General features: G+C 47.1%; 1 protein-coding gene and 1 pseudogene across 3 annotated transcripts in view; both read left to right on the top strand.

Moving 5' to 3' along the window:
* Positions 1-17,526, top strand: part of MEGF11 (multiple EGF like domains 11) — a 766,818-nt gene that overhangs the window by 433,685 nt on the left and 315,607 nt on the right. For all 3 annotated transcript variants that reach the window (XM_040342265.1, XM_040342267.1, XM_040342266.1), the window contains exons 6-7: positions 364-610; positions 5,123-5,243. In XM_040342265.1, coding sequence (XP_040198199.1) covers positions 364-610; positions 5,123-5,243 — 368 coding nt within the window. The remainder of the gene's footprint in view (positions 1-363; positions 611-5,122; positions 5,244-17,526) is intronic.
* LOC120933985 lies at positions 13,813-13,990 on the top strand (annotated as a pseudogene).

Here is a 17,526-nt window from a genome sequence, read left to right on the forward strand (position 1 = left end):
ACTTTCAGCCCGATGGAGCCGCCGAGGAACTCGTCGAGAAAATAGAGAACATGTTCTCTATTTTCTCGTTGTTCTATGGGAGAACTCGGCCCGCCGAGCTCCTCGGCGGCTTCAGGGCTGAACTCGCCGAGGAACTCGACGTGTTTGGCACGTCGAGTTCCTCGGCCGTGTGTACGAGGCCTGAGTTGCATATTTAGTAGTATGTTGAGCCTGCAGCACTGTTATAACACTGTGGATCACAAATCACTTAAACCGCAACATAAGGGTCTTGCTGGTGCTCGTGGGAATAAAAATGATTGCATTTGACATAGTCATTGGTCTGGGTGTCTTAATTTTTTTTTTTGTTGTGTTCTTCTTTATCAGGCTGCGACAGTGAGCACTGGGGTCCACACTGCAGTAACCGCTGCCAATGTCAGAATGAGGCACTGTGTAACCCCATCACCGGTGCCTGCGTATGCTCCGAAGGCTACAGAGGATGGCGCTGTGAAGACTGGTGTGACCCCGGGACCTACGGCAAAGCTTGTCAGCTGAGGTGCCAGTGCCAGAACGGAGCAACATGTGACCACAGGACTGGCGAGTGCCACTGTGCCCCTGGATACACGGGAGCCTTGTAAGTATCTAAAAGACACATTCAATTATCCTTAATGATCTTAGATTTTGATTTGACCTTTTTAAAAAAAAGAAATCGGTGCCAAAAGACACAGGCCCAGATTCTCAAAGGGCTTACGACGGCGCAGCGCCATGTACGCCGTCGTAAGTCCTAATCTGGGCCGTCGTATCTATGCGACTGATTCTTAGAATCCATTAGATCCGACAGGCGTAAGGCTCTTACGCCGTCGGATCTTAACTGCTATTTTTTTTTTTGCCCACTAGGTGGCGCTTCCCTCGTTTTCCCCGTCGAGTATGCAAATTAGCTAGATACGCGAATTCCCGAACGTACGCGCGGCCGACGCAGTAAAGTTACGACGTTTACGTTAGGTTTTTCTGGCGTAAAGTTGCCCCTGCTATATGAGGGGCAACCAATGTTAAGTATGGCTGTCGTTCCCGCGTCGAAATGTATAAATTTACGTTGTTTGCGTAAGTCGTCCGTGAATGGGGCTGGACGCCATTTACGTTCACGTCTAAACCAATGACGTCCTTGCGACGTCATTTGGAGCAATGCACCCTGGGATATTTTACAGACGGCGCATACGCAGTACGTTCGGCGCGGGAACGCGCTTAATTTAAATGCTACACGCCCCCTACCCGCCTATTTTGAATTAGGCGGGCTTGCGCCGGGTGATTTACGCTACGTCGCCGCAACTTTACAGGCAAGTTCTTTGTGAATAAAGCACTTGCCTGAAAAACTTGTGGCGGCGTAATGTAAATGAGATACGTTACGCCCGCCCTAAGTTACGCCATTCTACGAGAATCTGGGCCACAGTATGTTGTGTGTAGGAAGGAGTTAACCTATCCCCATCAGCATAGGTGTGCGCAGCCTATTGCATTAGGGTGTGCACCCCAAAGTAATAGGGCAATGGACAGTGGCGGTAGAGCAGTGGACGATGTCAAAAGTGCAGAGACTGGTGTCAATTTATTTTTGCATTATTACTTTTTTACAATTTTATTATTTTTTAAAATATATTCTATTTTTTTTGTACAATATTATTATTATTATTTTTACATTTTTTTTTTAGGAGCCCCATGGGGGCCTAGGTGAAATATCAGGGGTCTAAATAGACCCCTGATGTCTCACTTTTGAGACAGAGAAAAGGACTGTTGGATACATGCAACTCATAATATATGGCGCACAGGATCCTGAATGAAAAGTACACAGTGTAAACCTGGTTGTGCCAGGAGTTGGTGGGGGCTCGTGAGAGAGGTCTACCCTCCTGACGGTGAGTAGGGGACACCTCAAATGGAGCATACATTAGGTGACCTGAGCCCTTGTGTCTCATACACAGGATATGAATACAAGGCCTTGTGAAAGAATAACTCTCAACCAGCGGAGAAGTTGGTGCTGCATTGGACCAAGGGGTGGCGTTGAATGGTTTTTGAACCTGCCATCTGTACACACTGTGAGGGGACTCTGCATGGGATTTGGGGAAGTTATGATATGAAGAGATTGGCCTCTTGGATAGGACTGTATCATTGTGTCCACCTAATGGAGAACCACTACATTGGGCAGCTGGGGGGGGGGGGGGGTAGGGTTGCCACCTTTTCTTCAAGCCAAACCCGAACACTATAGCGGCACAGGGCACGTTTGCGGCAAACAGTGGGTGTGGCCAAACTGCTCTTGATGACACCATGGCTCCCCCTCAGTGATGCCAAACCTGCCCCCAGACATCGGCCCGCATCTCCCGAATGGCAACAGATTTTTGTGTGACTACTTCAGTTACTTGGGGAACCACAGCCCAGTCTAAATAATGTGTCCGGGTTTTTAGGCAGACTGAAACCCGGACACAAGATCCCAAACCCGAACTGTCCGGGTGAATCATGGACAGGTGGCAACCCTGGGGGGGGGGGGCTAGATGTAGCCTTGTATTTTTGGCCTCTTTTCAAATGCTAGCTGGCTGGTTGTTTCTGGCTTCAATACTTTCCAAGTTGCTGAACCAAAACAGGTAAGCTTTTAATGAAGTCCTACTTGTTTCTCCTCAGTGACTCCAAAAAGCATTGAAGCCATTAGATCAGTATGGCAGACGAGCAGTAAGATCTCATTTAAAATCAGAAGTCAGCTGTGCTAGCCCATATATTTGGATGAACTCAGGTTTCCTTTAGGATTCTAAACTATTTATGGTGCTTGACTATGGTATTACCTACGGCTTATCCTACTAACAAATGACCCTTCACCTTAATAACCACACAAGACTTAGATGGAGTAAATTGGCCAAAGCGGCCATTTAATTAACCAAAATATATATATATATACAGTGGGGATGGAAAGTTTGGGCACCCCAGGTAAAAATTTGTATTAATGTGCATAACGAAGCCAAGGAAAGATGGAAAAATCTCCAAAAGGCATGAAATTACAAATTAGACATTCTTATAATATGTCAAAAAAATAGATTTTATTTCCATCATTTACACTTTCAAAATGACAGAAAACCAAAAAATGGCGTCTGCAAAAGTTTGGGCACCCTGCAGAATTTCTAGCATGCACTGCCCCCTTTGCAAAGCTGAGACCTGCCAGTGTCATGGATTGTTCTCAATCATCGTCTGGGAAGACCAGGTGATGTCAATCTCAAAGGTTTTAAATGCCCAGACTCATCTGACCCTCCCCCAACAATCAGCACCATGGGTTCTTCTAAGCAGTTGTCTAGAAAACTGAAAGCTGGAGAAGCTATAAGAAGATAGCAAAGCGTTTTCAGATGTCAATATCCTCTGTTCGGAATGTAAGTAAGAAATGGCAGTCATCAGGAACAGTGGAAGTTAAAGCAAGATCTGGAAGACCAAGAAAAATATCAGACAGAACAGCTCGCAGGATTGTGAGAAAAGCAATTCAAAACCCACGTTTGACTGCACGATCCCTCCAGAAAGATCTGGCAGACACTGGAGTTGTGGTACACTATTCCACTATAAAGAGATACTTGTACAAATATGGTCTTCATGGAAGAGTCATCAGAAGAAAACCTCTTATACGTACTCACCACAAAAATCAGCGTTTGAACTTTGCAAATGAACATATAGACAAGCCTGATGCATTTTGGAAACAAGTTCTGTGGACCGATGAGGTTAAAATATAACTTTTTGAGCGGAATGAGCAAAGGTACGTTTGGAGAAGAAAGGGCACAGAATTTAATGAAAATAACCTCTGTCCAACTGTGAAGCATGGGGGTGGATCAATCATGCTTTGGGGTTGTATTGCAGCCAGTGGCACAGGGAACATTTCACGAGTAGAAGGAAAAATGGATTCAATAAAATTTCAGCAAATTTTGGATGGTAACTTGATGCCATCTGTGAAAAAGCTGAAGTTAAAGAGAGGATGGATTCTACAAATGGATAATGATCCTAAACACACCTCAAAATCCACGTAGGATTACATCAATAGGTGTAAACTGAAGGTTTTGCCATGGCCTTCACAATCTCCTGACCTCAACATAATTGAAAATCTATGGATAGACCTTAAAAGAGCAGTGCGTGACAGACAGCCCAGATATCTCAAAGAACTGGAAGACTTTTGTAAGGAAGAATGGGCAAAGATCCCTCAAACAAGAACTGAAAGACTCTTGGCTGGCTACAAAAAGCGTTTACAAGCTGTGATACTCGCCAAAGGGGGCAGTACAAGATATTACCTCTGCAGGGTGCCCAAACTTTTGCAGACGCCATTTTTTTTGTTTTCTGTATTTTTGAAAGTGTAAATGATGGAAATAAAATCTAACTTTTTTGACATATTATAAGAATGTCTAATCTGTAATTTGATGCCTTTTGGAGATTTTTCCATCTTTCCTTGGCTTCGTTATGCACATTAATACAAATTTTTACGTGGGGTGCCCAAACTTTCGATCCCCACTGTAACTCTCAATAATTAACATAATAACACAATAACCATTTATATAAACTTCCAGTATTTCTCACCACTCTGGGGCACAAGGTCCAATAGGCATAACCCATAACTGTACCTGCTAGTCACTTCCAGGCCTCCAGACGCTAAAACATCAGACTCGGAGACAACTAGCAGGTACCCATATACCAACTGGGTGCCCTACCTCAGGCGGGTCCCTAACCATGCCTTCTAGGTGCCCATATGACCTAGCAATGACCTTGCACCCCGCCACAATGTCCGCCACTCGCGGTCATCAAACCCCCATACCAGTAAACAACGGTCCCTTAAAAAACAGGGAAGGAAGGTGGGATGCTGCTTACCCTGCGCTCCTCGTTGCGAACTGGCCCCTCCCCTTCCTCTTTCCTCTAACCTAACTGAGCCTCCTTCTCCCCCCCTGGCTCTGCCAACCCCACGCTACCCTGTGTCCTCCAAGCTCCGCCCCATTAACCCCTGTAATGCCCGCCCTCTGTTGACGCCTGCGGCGTTCCTCAAGATTACTGAAGTCATGAAGACAGATTCTAGATGTAGACAGAACGTCTGTGCGCTCTTTTGTAAAGTCTTACGTGTGCTTGTTTTTCTTTTTTTTTGTTCACATGGTAGTTGTGAGGAGCTGTGCCCATCAGGAAGCCATGGGGCGCTATGTGAGCTTCGCTGTCCTTGCCAGAACGGAGGGGTGTGTCATCATGTGACGGGCGAATGTTCCTGTCCAGCAGGATGGACGGTAAGAACATAAATTTTGCCTAAGCAGTAAACTACAAAGTGTACCCTTTGCCCTGAACGTCTCTTAAAAAGATAGCAGTGCACTTTCTGTGTCTAGGCACCTCTGTTCTGTAGTCTCATATCTGTATATATGTGCAGTTTAGGATTATGTCTCACCTTACCAACCACTCTCTGCCAACAAATAAAATTCAAAATACAGTGGAACCTCAGTTTAAGAGTAACTTGGTTTGAGAGCGTTTTGATTTGCGAGCAACTTATTTTTTTAAATTCTGACTCGGTTTGCGAGTGTTGACTCGCAAGGCGAGCAGAATTCAAGCTAAATAGGCCTGCAGTACCTCATTTGGCCTGAGGTACACGGGTGCAGGAGCCGAGAAAAGCCGAACATTGGCCTGCAGTACCTCATTTGGCCTGAGGTACGGGGGCGCAGGAAACAAGCCAAAGTGTCCTCAGGCCTTTTTGGACGTTTTCAGCACTCTCTGCCCCCCCCAACCTCTGGCCGCATTCGGTATTGCATCCCATTGAAGTCAACGTGGAACAAATTATTTTTGTTTCCATTGACTTCAGTGGGAAAACTCGCTTTGATATGCGAGTACTTTGGATTACAAGCATACTCCTGGAACAGATTATTTTCGTAATCCGAGGTTCAACAACATACAAAGCCATCCACAACTCGGCCCCAACGTACATCACCAATCTCATCTCAAAATATCACCCAACATTGCCCGTTTTGCTCTCCACAAGACCTCCTGCTCTCGAGCTCCCTCATCACCTCCTCCCATGCTTACTTCCAGGACTTCTCCAGAGCCTCTGCCATCCTCTGGAACTCCCTACTGTTGTGGAAATGTTATTATATGGACGCATGTGGACATTATATTCAAGGATATGTGTGTTTTATAGATTGTCATCTGTCTCCCTGTGTCTGATTTAAACGAAGAGCGCTGTAGCAGAGCGCACTTGGGTTGAATCGGGACCAGCGGTAAAACCGTCAGTATGAAAACCATCTTGTGGCCTTGGAGACTTGTTCTCTGTGTGTGTGTGTGTGGGCGTTTGCCGGTTTGTAAGTATCAATTGCAATGCGCTGGGCTTCTTGCTCTCAAATGGCTATGCACATTAGAGAAGCGAAGTCCGCATAACGAGAGAAACATAATAAATCTCTCTTGTGGCTACGCTCTCCCTTTTGGATACAAATCTGCTTTTATAAGAGGACAATGATATCTGCCTTGTTGGTATACTCGTAAAGTATATTGACAACAGCGGTAGCAATGTCCCCGCAGATCTTCTCAAGCCTGTAAGAATAAATATAATTATCCTCACTAGATACTGGTTAATGAGCAGTATTGAATGGGCTCCATGCTGACTGTCATGTCCTGTGTAGTCATCCATTTCCTGTGATGTCATTTCCTGTGATGTCATTTCCTGTAATGCCATTTCCCTACACTCCTGTGATGCCATGCTGATTTCCCTACACTCTCAAAGTGTGAGCCAGCTATTTAATTCCACCTAAAAGTAAAGCCCATACTTGTTAATGTTTATTACATATATGATTGTTAAACAAGTCATTTTATAATTTAAAGTAACAATGAAATTTCCTTTAAACTTTGACAATGTAATTTTCTAAAAATGTAACAAATGTTACAAATTCACATAGCTTCCTTGTAAAGGGTGTTCCGGATCCCAATGGTGTCCCAATTCCCCCCCAACCAGGAATTTCACTCATTCTTCTTGTATGATTGGGCACTGCTTTTCCATGAGGTCTGCCCAAAGTTATAAGTTTGGCATCCCCTGCAATATATGTTTCATTTTTTTATGAGAAACTCTCTTAGGCTCACCCTACCCTAACATGATGTAGACACTGATGCTTTTTCGATTTCAACTTAGACACTGGACCAGGTGGGTATGATGAAAGCTAAGACTTTGGACCAAGTGGGTATAATGAAGATGTTGGACTGGGTGGGTATAATGAAGGCTAGGACATTAAAGCTAGTTGGTATAATCATGATATTGGATCAGGTGGGAATAATGTAGGCTAAGACTTTGGACCAAGAGGGTAAAATGAAGACATTGGACCAGGTAGGTATTACGAGGGCTAAGATAGGACCATGTGTATATAATAAAGATATTGGACCAGGTGGGTATTATGAGGTCTAAGATTGCACCATGTCTGTATAATGAAGAATTTAGAGCTGATGAGTATAATGAAGGCTAAGACTTTGGACCAGGTGGGTATAATGAAGACATTGGACCAAGTGGATATAATGAAGACATTGGGCCAGGTGGATATTATGAAGGCTAAGACTTTGGACCAAGTGAGTATATTGAAGCCATTGGCCCAGGTGCTTATAATGAAGACACTGGACCAGTTGGGTATTGTGAAGTCTAAGACATTGGACCAAGTGGGCATAATGAAGACATTGGACCTAGTGGTCATAATGAAGACTTTGGGCCAGGTGGGCATAATGAAGGTTAAGGCTTTGGCCCAAGTGGGTATAGAAGATATCAGAATGGGTGGGTATAATGAAGGCTAAGACATTGGAGAAAATGGGTATAATAATGATATTTGACCAGTTGGGTAAAATGTAGGCTGAGACTTTGGACAAAGAGGGTAAAATTAAAACATTAGACCAGGTGGATATAATGAGGGTTAATATAGGACCATGTGGGTATAATAAAGATATTGGACCAGGTGGGTATAATGAGGGCTAAGATTGGACCATGTCTGTATAATGAAGAATTTGGGCCTGATGGGTATAATGAAGACATTGGACCAAGTGGATATAATGAAGTCATTGGGCCAGGTGAGTATTATTAAGGCTAGGGATGAGCCGAACACCCCTCGGTTCGGTTCGCTCTAACGATCGCGGCGATACCTCACGTGTGGTTTGAATACCGTTTACATATGCGGGCGCTACTCACGTATGTGTTCGCTTCGTCGGGACGGGGCGCATTTTCTGGCTCCTAACTTTTTTAGCTGGCTCCTAGACTCCAAGCAAATTTGTCAAACCCTGGGTTAGGCGTCCATCGGTTAAATTTGAAAGCAAGTTCTAAATTTTTGGACTGAAGGATAACTGACCGATGGCGCCCACACACGATCGGTTTGGACCAATGAAAAGGTCCTTCAGTGCGTTTTGACCGACCGTGTGTACGCGGCCTAACTGAAGCTAACTCACTCACCTGCCTGCTCTATCTAACTCAAAATAAATTACACTGTCTCTCTCTCTTTCTCTGTCTTTAACCACCGCCGCAACACACCAAACAAAGCCGCCACGCATGCGGCCTTATATAGTGTGGGGCATGTTCTAAACCCCCTGAGACATAATTGGCCAAAGCCACCCTGGCTTTGGCCAATTATGGCTTTCCGTTTTTTCCACGCTGTGATTGGCCAAAGCATGCGGGTCATTGTCCATGCTTGGCCAATCATCAGCCAGCAATGCACTGCGATGCCGCAGTGAATTATGGGCCCTGACGTGCTACTCGAATTTGGCGCGAATGGCCCATAATGTTTCGAAATTCGGCGAACGGTCAAACAGCTGATGTTCGAGTCGAACATGGGTTTGACTCGAACTCGAAGCTCATCCCTAATTAAGGCTAAGACTTTGGACCAAGTGGGTATATTGAAGCCATTGGACCTAGTGGTTATAAAGAACACACTGGACCAGGTGGGTATAATGAAGGCTAAGACATTGGACCAAGTGGGTATAATGAAAACATTGGATCAAGTGGATATAATGAAGACATTGGTGGTTATAATGAAGGCTAAGGCCCTGTACACACGATCAGTCCAAACTGATGAAAACAGGCTGAAGTTCAGTTTCATCGGTCCAAACCGACCATGTGTGGGCCCCATTGGTCAGTTGTCCTTCGGTCCAAAAACAGAGAACTTGCTTTAACCAAACGATGGTTAGTACGCAAAAGCATCGGTTCCAAACCCGGGCATGCTCAGAATCAAGTTGACGCATGCTTGGAAGCATTGAACTTAATTTTTCTCAGCACGTCGTTGTGTTTTACATCACCGCGTTGGACTCGATCGGTTTTTGAACTGATGGTGTGTACGCACATCAGACCATCAGTCAGCTTCATCGGTTAACCGATTAAACTGAACTTCAGTCCGTTTTCATCAGTTTGGACTGATCGTGTGTACAGGGCCTAAGACTTTGGGCCAAATGGGTATAATAAAGATATTAGACTGGGTGGGTATAATGAAGGCTAAGACTTTGGACCAAGTGGGTATAATGAAGGCTAATGCCGCGTACACTAGACCATTATTCGGGTTCTAAAAAATGAAGTTTTTTTTAATGTCATTAAAAACTATCGTGCGTGGGCTCCAGAGCATTTTTCACAATCTAAAAAATGGGCATTAAAAATGTCGAACTATTTTTTCACAACGTTTTTGACGTTGTCGTTTTTAAGGTTGTAAAAAATGGTCGTGTGGGCTTTAATGACGGGAAAAAACGCGCATGCTCAGAAGCAAGTTATAAGACGGGAGCGCTCGTTCTGGTAAAACTAGCGATCGGAATGGAGTAAGCTCATTCATCACGCAGTAGCAGACAGAAAAGCGCGAATCGTCTTTTACTAACACAAAATCAGCAAAAGCAGCCCCAAGGGTGGCGCCATCCGAATGGAACTTCCCCTTTATAGTGCCGTCGTACGTGTTGTACGTCACCGCGATTTTCTATAGCATTTTTTTTTTCATGATTGAGTGTAGGCACGGCCGTTTTAATGATCGGGTTGAAAAAAACTTTTTTTCTAGACCCTTAAAAACTTAATTTTTTAGAACCCGAAAAACGGTCGTGTGTACGCGGCATTAGACTTTGGACCAAGAGGGTAAAATAAAGACATTGGACCAAGTGGGTCTAATGAAGACATTGGATGAAGTGGATATAATGAAGACATTGGTGGGTATAATAAAGGCTAAGGCCCGGATTCACGTAGACTTACGACAGCGTATCTCCAGATACGCCATCGTAAGTCCGAAAGGCCGCCGTCGTATCTATGCGCCTGATTCATAGAATCAGTTACGCATAGATTTGGCCAAGATACGAGCGGCGTAAGTCTCCTACGCCGTCGTATCTTGGGGTGCAATAATTACGCTGGCCACTAGGTGGCGCTTCCTTGATTTCCGCGTTGAATATGTAAATGAGCAAGATACGCCGATTCACGCACGTGTATACGCCCGTCGCAATTAGTTACGCCGTTTACGTAACACATACGCCGGCGTAAAGTTAAAGCTGGTCTCTAGGTGGCGCAGCCCATGCAAAGTATGGACGTCGGAACAAGCGTATCTTTTTACGTCGTTTGCGCAAGTCGTACGCGAATAGGTCTGTGCGTAAGTTACGTTCACGTCACAGGCATTGAGCCGGCGTATCTTTGGACGTAAATACGACGTGATACTGAGCATGCGCGCGCATGCGCCGTTTCGTTCGGCCATGCATCTACATGGGGTCAAGCCTCATTTAAATACAACACGCCCCCTACCAGCCTACTTTGAATTATGCGCGCTTACGCCGGCCCATTTACGCTACGCCGCTGTAACTTAGGACGCAAGTGCTTTGTGAATACAGCACTTGCCTCTCTAAGTTGCGGCGGCGTAGTGTAAATACGATACGCTACGCCCGCGCAACTTAAAACAGCCCTACGTGAATCCGGGCCTAAGACTTTGGACCAAGACGGTAAAATAAAGACATTGGGCCAGATTCACAAAGAGATACGACTATCTACAGATACACCATCGTATCTCTGACTTACACTGGTCCTATCTATGCGTCTGATTCATAGAATCCGATACGCATAGATAGGGCTAAGATCTGACAGTGTTACACTGTGTTACACTGTCGGATCTATTTTTCAATTTAAAAATGGCGCCAGGGGCGTTCCCGCTGATTTACGATAAATAATATGTAAATCAGCGAGATACGCAAATTCACGAACGTACGCGGACCCAACGCAGTCTTCTTACGACGTTTCCGTAGCGGCGTACCCGTCGTATACTTACCCCTTCTTTTATCAGGCGCAGCCAATGTTAAGTATAGCCGGCGTTCCCGCGTCGAATTTGAATTTTTTAACGTCGTTTGCGTAAGTCGTTCTCGAATTCGGACGGACGTCGTTTACGTAAGCGTCGAAACCACTGACGTCCTAGTGACGTCAGTGGGAGCAATGCACGCCGGGAAATTTCGCGGACGGCGCCTGCGCATTTAAATCGGCGCGAGAACGCGCCTGATTTAAATAGTACACTCCCCTAGCCGCAGAATTTGAATTCCGCCGGGGGATTTAGGATCCGCCGTCGCAAGTTTGGAGGTAAGTTGTTTGTGAATTAGCCACTTGCCTCCTAAACTTGCGGGAGCGGATCTTAATTCACGTAGATCGAGCGGATCTATAGATCCGCTGCGCTACGTGAATCTGGCCCATTGAGCCAGGTGGTATAATGAAAGCTAATGCAATAAGCCGAGTGAGTATAATGTAGAAACCAGTGAGAAAAAACTTGGTAAAACAAACAGCAATTTCTTCAGAGTGAAGTAAGGTATGAATCTGCAAAAAAAAAGTTTACTGAAATCCTTACGATATATAGTTTACCTGGAGGGGATTGTTTCCCCCCCCCCCACAAAACTTGAGTTACAATGCTTTGTTATTAAATCTGGGTCATTGTGTGCGAAAGCTTCCAATGCTGTTCAATGCGGCAGAGTTTCGTGCAAAGGACAGTAACCCATTGCAGTCCAAAATTTCCAGATTTCCCAGACTTGCCTCCGTTTACTGTGATTTGCATATAATGGGGTAAATTCAGGTAGGGGCGCGCACTGAAACGGCGGCGCAGCGTAACGTGTTTACGCTACGCCGCTGTAAATTACAGGAGCAAGCGCTGTATTCACGAAGCACTTGCTCCGTAATTTGCGGCGGCGTAGCCTAAAAGGGGCCGGCGTAAGCGCGCGTAATTAAAATGATCCGGTAGGCGGCGTGGATCATTTAAATTAGGCGCGTTCCTGCGCCGAACGTACTGCGCATGCGCCGTCCCTAAAATTTCCCGACGTGCATTGCGCTAAATGACGTCGCAAGGACGCCATTGGTTTTGACGTGAACGTAAATGGCGTCCAGCGCCATTCACGGACGACTTACGCAAACAACGTAAAATTTTTAAATCGCGACGCGGGAACGACGTCCATACTTAACACTGGCTGCGCCTCCTAATAGCAGGAGCAGCCTTACGCCGAAAACGAGTTACGCAAACGACGTAAAAAACTACCGCCGGGCGCACGTACGTTTGTGAATCGGCGTAAGTATGTAATTTGCATACTCTACGCTGACAACTACGGAAGCGCCACCTAGCGGCCAGCGTGAGAATGCACCCTAAGATACGACGGCGTAAGAGACTTATGCCAGTCGTATCTTAGGCTAATATCGGCGTATATAGCTTTCTGAATACAGAAAATAGATACGCCGGCGTAGCTTTGAATTTACGCGGATAATATCGGCGTATATAGCTTTCTGAATACAGAAAATGGATACGCCGGTGTAAATCGTTCCTGAATCTACCCCAATGACTGTTCTATACATTGCCTTACTGGATAAGCTCTTGTAGAGTCAATGGGCCAGATCCAACAAGATCTGCCTATCTTTAGGCAGGCGTAGCGTATCTCAGATACACTACGCCGCCGTATCCAGCGTAGTTTCCGTATCCAGAAAGAATTTGCGCCGTAAGTTACGGCGGCGTAGTTTAAATGTGTCCGCGTAAGGGCGCGCAATTCAAATGACTAAGATGTGGGCGTGTTTTATGTTAATTCATCTTGACCCCACGTAAATGACGTTTTTTTTTTTAACGGCGCCGTGGGGGTATCCCAGTGCGCATGCTCGAAATCACGTCGCAAGTAGTCAATGCTTTCGACGTGAACGTAAATTACGTCCAGCCCCATTCACGGACGACTTACGCAAACGACGTAAAACACGACGCTGTTCGTGCGTTTCCGACGTCCATACCTAACATGACTTACCCCTTGATTTATGAGGGGTAACGTTACGCCGAAAAAAGCCTTACGTAAACGACGTAAAAAAAGGGGCCGGGCGGACGTACGTTTGAGGATCGGCGTATCTAGCTAATTTGCATACTCTACGCGGAAATCAACGGAAGCGCCACCTAGCGGCCAGCTATGCACCTAAGATCCGACGGCGTACTAAGACGTACGTCAGTCGGATCGAGCCCACATTCAGTCGTATCTTGTTTTGTGGATACAAAACAAAAATACGACGGGGCATCGTAGAACTTACGCGGCGTATCAATAGATACGCCCGCGTAAGTTCTTTGTGGATCTGGGCCATCGTATCCATAGGCAATCACTGTTATCGCAGGCAACACAGCTGTGCCTATATTCGGTTACTGTTGTCTATGCCAGTGACCAGATTTGATTTGCAGATGGCAGATTAATAATATTTGCCTGAACATGGGAACCAAAGAAAAAAAGACTTATTGACACACCGTAAGCTAAAAACCAAAACCCGTCAAGAAAAAAAAAATAATAATAATAATAATAATAACTAGGTGAATAGTATATATTTGTCTATCAGGTGACATTGGATAGATAGCCATTTGAACTTCTCGGCCTTTTGGCTAAGATCAAGTGTAGTATCTGTTCTTATCAGTTGCCAGGAGGTGGCGCTATGCTAACCGTCCCTAGTACACGGCGAGGTGGAAAGGCATGGCGGTGGCAGATGCAGAACCTGCTGGCGTGGAGGTGAAAGCCTTCTGATCGGGACGGAGAAACATCCGGTCGAAGCTGAAGGGTCGGGTCCCTGGCCTTCTGGCCTAGATTTGAGTAGTATCCGCCCCTTTCAGTTTTTTCGGTTGGGAAAGCCTGCCCCTTTTCGGTGTTATTGAGGGGAATTGGCCCGTACCGCCGAATATAATTAGGTGGGAGCAATGGGAGCGATGGTTGAGGTTTGCCAATTTACCCTCTCCATAGGCTCCTACTTGTTCAGATACCTTCCTGACTGGGGTAGGGCTGTATCAGTCTGGGCTGCTGGTCAGGGTTGTGAGAAAGGCCTATGGTGAATGTGCCCCTGGAGTGGCAGTTCAGGGGTGCCATAATTGCACTCGTGTTTCTATTGGCACTTTTGCTTTTTGGCACCATGGTCACTTCACCATCACACTTTTTTTACACCTGCCTCTAGGGCCGAGTCTTTTGTCTGGGACCAGAGGAATTTTTGTTTCCTGGCCGGAGTGTCGGTGACATAGATATGCAATAAAGTCTGGCAGCTTACCTGTTTCCATATGCTCATTAGAGGCCTGACTCTGTTCTGGTTCCCTTTGTATTACTTCTCCTTCCTGTATGGCCCCACCCAGGCCATCCCAGGAAGTCTATATTAACTGTTGCACTACAGGTCTGCAGTGCTGTTCAACAGTGTTGTTTGCTTAAGTTCCTGTCTGCAGTGTGCTACGATTACCTTCCTGTGTATCGTTTTTGGCTCGTCCCTGACTTCTCCTGTTTGCCTGTGCCCTTGACCTTTTGCCTGTCCCTCGGTTACCCTTGTCTGCCTGTTGCCCCGACCTCGGCTTACCCATCACTACCGTTTGTCCTGCTTGCTGCTTCCCCTCTCTCTCTCTGCGGAGCTTGACCTAGGGGATCCCAGGGGTCGCGACCTGGATCCAGCTGCGGCGAAGGCCATCCTCACCACTAGAGGCTCTGGTGAACACAAAGCTGGGTCTTAGACTCCACGCCCTGGCCGATCCTGGGTTCACGCTTCGGCCCCGTACAGACGACCGAACATGTCTGCTGAAACTGGTCCGCGGACCAGTTTCAGCATACATGTTCGGTCGTGTGTAGGCCCGAGCGGGCAGGATTCCAGCAAACATTTGCCCGCCGGGCCTTTTCCCAGCGGGCAAATATTTCCGGGCTTGTTTTAAAACAGCCCGCTGGAATCCTGTCCCCTCGGACATGTTCGGTCGTCTGTACAGACCTACCGTACATGTCCAAGCGCCCGCCATCCCTCGCATGCGTCGAATGACTTCGACGCATGCGTGGAAGCATTTAACTGGCAGGCCCGCACACGTCGCCGTGTCATCGTCGCGGCGACGGCGCGGACATGCCCTGCGTATTGTTTACGCGCGGATTTCTGTATGATGGTGAGTACAGCCACCATACAGAAATCCCCGGGCAGACATGTACGGTGAAAACGGTCCGACGGACCGGTTTCATCGTACATGTTTGCTCGTCTGTACCCGGCATTCCTCTCTGATAGCAGCAGTCGACTATAGGGTTCACTACCCTGTGGTGCATCCCTGATCCCAACGGGGTTGTCAGGAACGTTACTTACCGAGGCCGAGATGCTGAGGGCGGCTCACCTTTGCGACCCTGTGCAGACCACTCCCTGGAGTTAGAACAGAGGAGGGACGGCACAAGGAGGCACCTGTGCCGGGAACTGGTAGGCAGACTTGGTGCAGCTGACGAAAACAGGGCAGGTGCAGAGGACTGGAGACAGTCGTTGATCAGGCAGGAACAGGCAGGTAAGTCCAGAAGGGATCAACAGGAAACAAAGGCAAATCCGGGTCACAGGCCGTGGGTCAGGAGTTGGAGAGATCAGAGGAAGTCCGTGAGAGCAAGCCAAGGTCAATGGGCAGGAGACAACAGCAAATCCGATAAGCAGGCAGGGGTCAAGTGTAGGAGACGCCAGAGAATCGTCAAGGTCCAATCCGGGTCAAGCAGGTCAGGGTATTCAGGTTTCAAGGGTCTCTCACAGGGTAAAGCTGACAACGAACCAGCAATTAGCAAAGGGGAAGGGGCTGGCTTAAATAGGCCGCACTGGCCACTGATTGGTCCACAGAAGTACAGGTTTCAGAACCAGGCTCCAATGGACAGCACACAGAATAGAACTGAGCAGTGGCTCAGAGACAAAAGAGCTGGACCTTCAATGGAGAGATCCTGGGTTCGATTCCACCCAGGACCAACTAGGGAAAGAGACCGTAAAAGGTCTGTGCCCTGACAGGGGTGCACTTGTCACCTGGCCACAGGTGACCTGACGGCCGGCCATCGTGTTGCACGATGGTCACTTTTCACTCTCCCTCATCTTCCTTCTTCCCCACTTTCTTTTTATTTACCCCTGTGTTGTCACTTTATGTATTTTTTTGTTTGGTGTCATGTTTGTCACAATGTGATTAGTAGGGTGCCGGTCCTCGGGCCAGCCCTGAACGTCTTGGGAGTGGGTGGACATGGCCTTCTGGCTTAGTTTCGCCTGCTCTCATGGGGTCTCCCTTCGGGGGAGCCCCACCTAGTACTTGGGTGGGTTCAGTTTCGGCAGAGCCTCCAAAGAATGGGGTCCGTGTCGGCTTTGGCTGCAAGGACCATGTGAAGTACCTCAGTCCCCGTCTGGAGCCTAACGCCCCTGGGGGATCAGGGTCAGGCACATTTTTGTGTTTCACTCTTGATGTGTGTGCACATTTTTTTGGAACCGGGTGAAGTTTGTGGGTGTGTTTTGCACGCCATAGGCTTTTTAAAATAAAAGATAGCTATTTGAACTATTGGACTTCCCATAATAACCATTGTTCCTGGATTACAATATGGATGAAGGTTGCCACTCTCATTAATTGACTTTAAATCAAAGCACTTATGTGCTGCCACAGAATCACCCGGCCGCGTATCCCTGTATTATCTAACTCCAGCTGATGCAATCACCGTCCCCAGTGTAGGTTCCCGACCAATCACACGACCAGTCACACGACCAGTCACACGACCAATCACAGCAAAAAATAAAGTACAATGTGTTGCGCTGTTGAAATTTTTTAATCCAGACTGTTTCTATACCGTCCCACCCAGGGCCGGCCCTATGATGGGACCAGGTGGTACCATGGTACCAAGCGGCACTTTAGGGGGGCGGCAAATCGACGCCTGTCAGCCAGCTTGTTCGGCCTCTCTGCTGTCTGAGGAGCCCAGCGCCGCTGCCTGTGAGGACCAGGGCCGCCATTAGGGGGGTACAGCCCATACAAGTGTAAGGGGCCCGTCACCCGTGCATTCAACGGGGCCCGGCGTCCTTTCCTCTCCCTACAGTAAGCACGACTCCCGTTGGTGCCGCCCGCTGCACTGGCTTCTGACTCTCTGCTGGGGACGGGAGTGTCAGTTTAGCATAGAAACGAGTGTACCCCCCCCCCCCCCACCGTGTCTTTTCTGCCTTAATTATTACATACATTGGGGTTGATTCAGGTAGCAATTGCGTCTGTGTAACCATAGTTACGCAGCGCAATTGCTTACTTGCGCCGGCGTTTCGAATGCTCCTGATTCAGGAACCTTGTTACGCCGACTGCAGCCTAAGAT

The sequence above is a fragment of the Rana temporaria genome, chromosome 3, assembly GCF_905171775.1.
Source record: "Rana temporaria chromosome 3, aRanTem1.1, whole genome shotgun sequence".
Classification (NCBI taxonomy): domain Eukaryota; kingdom Metazoa; phylum Chordata; class Amphibia; order Anura; family Ranidae; genus Rana; species Rana temporaria.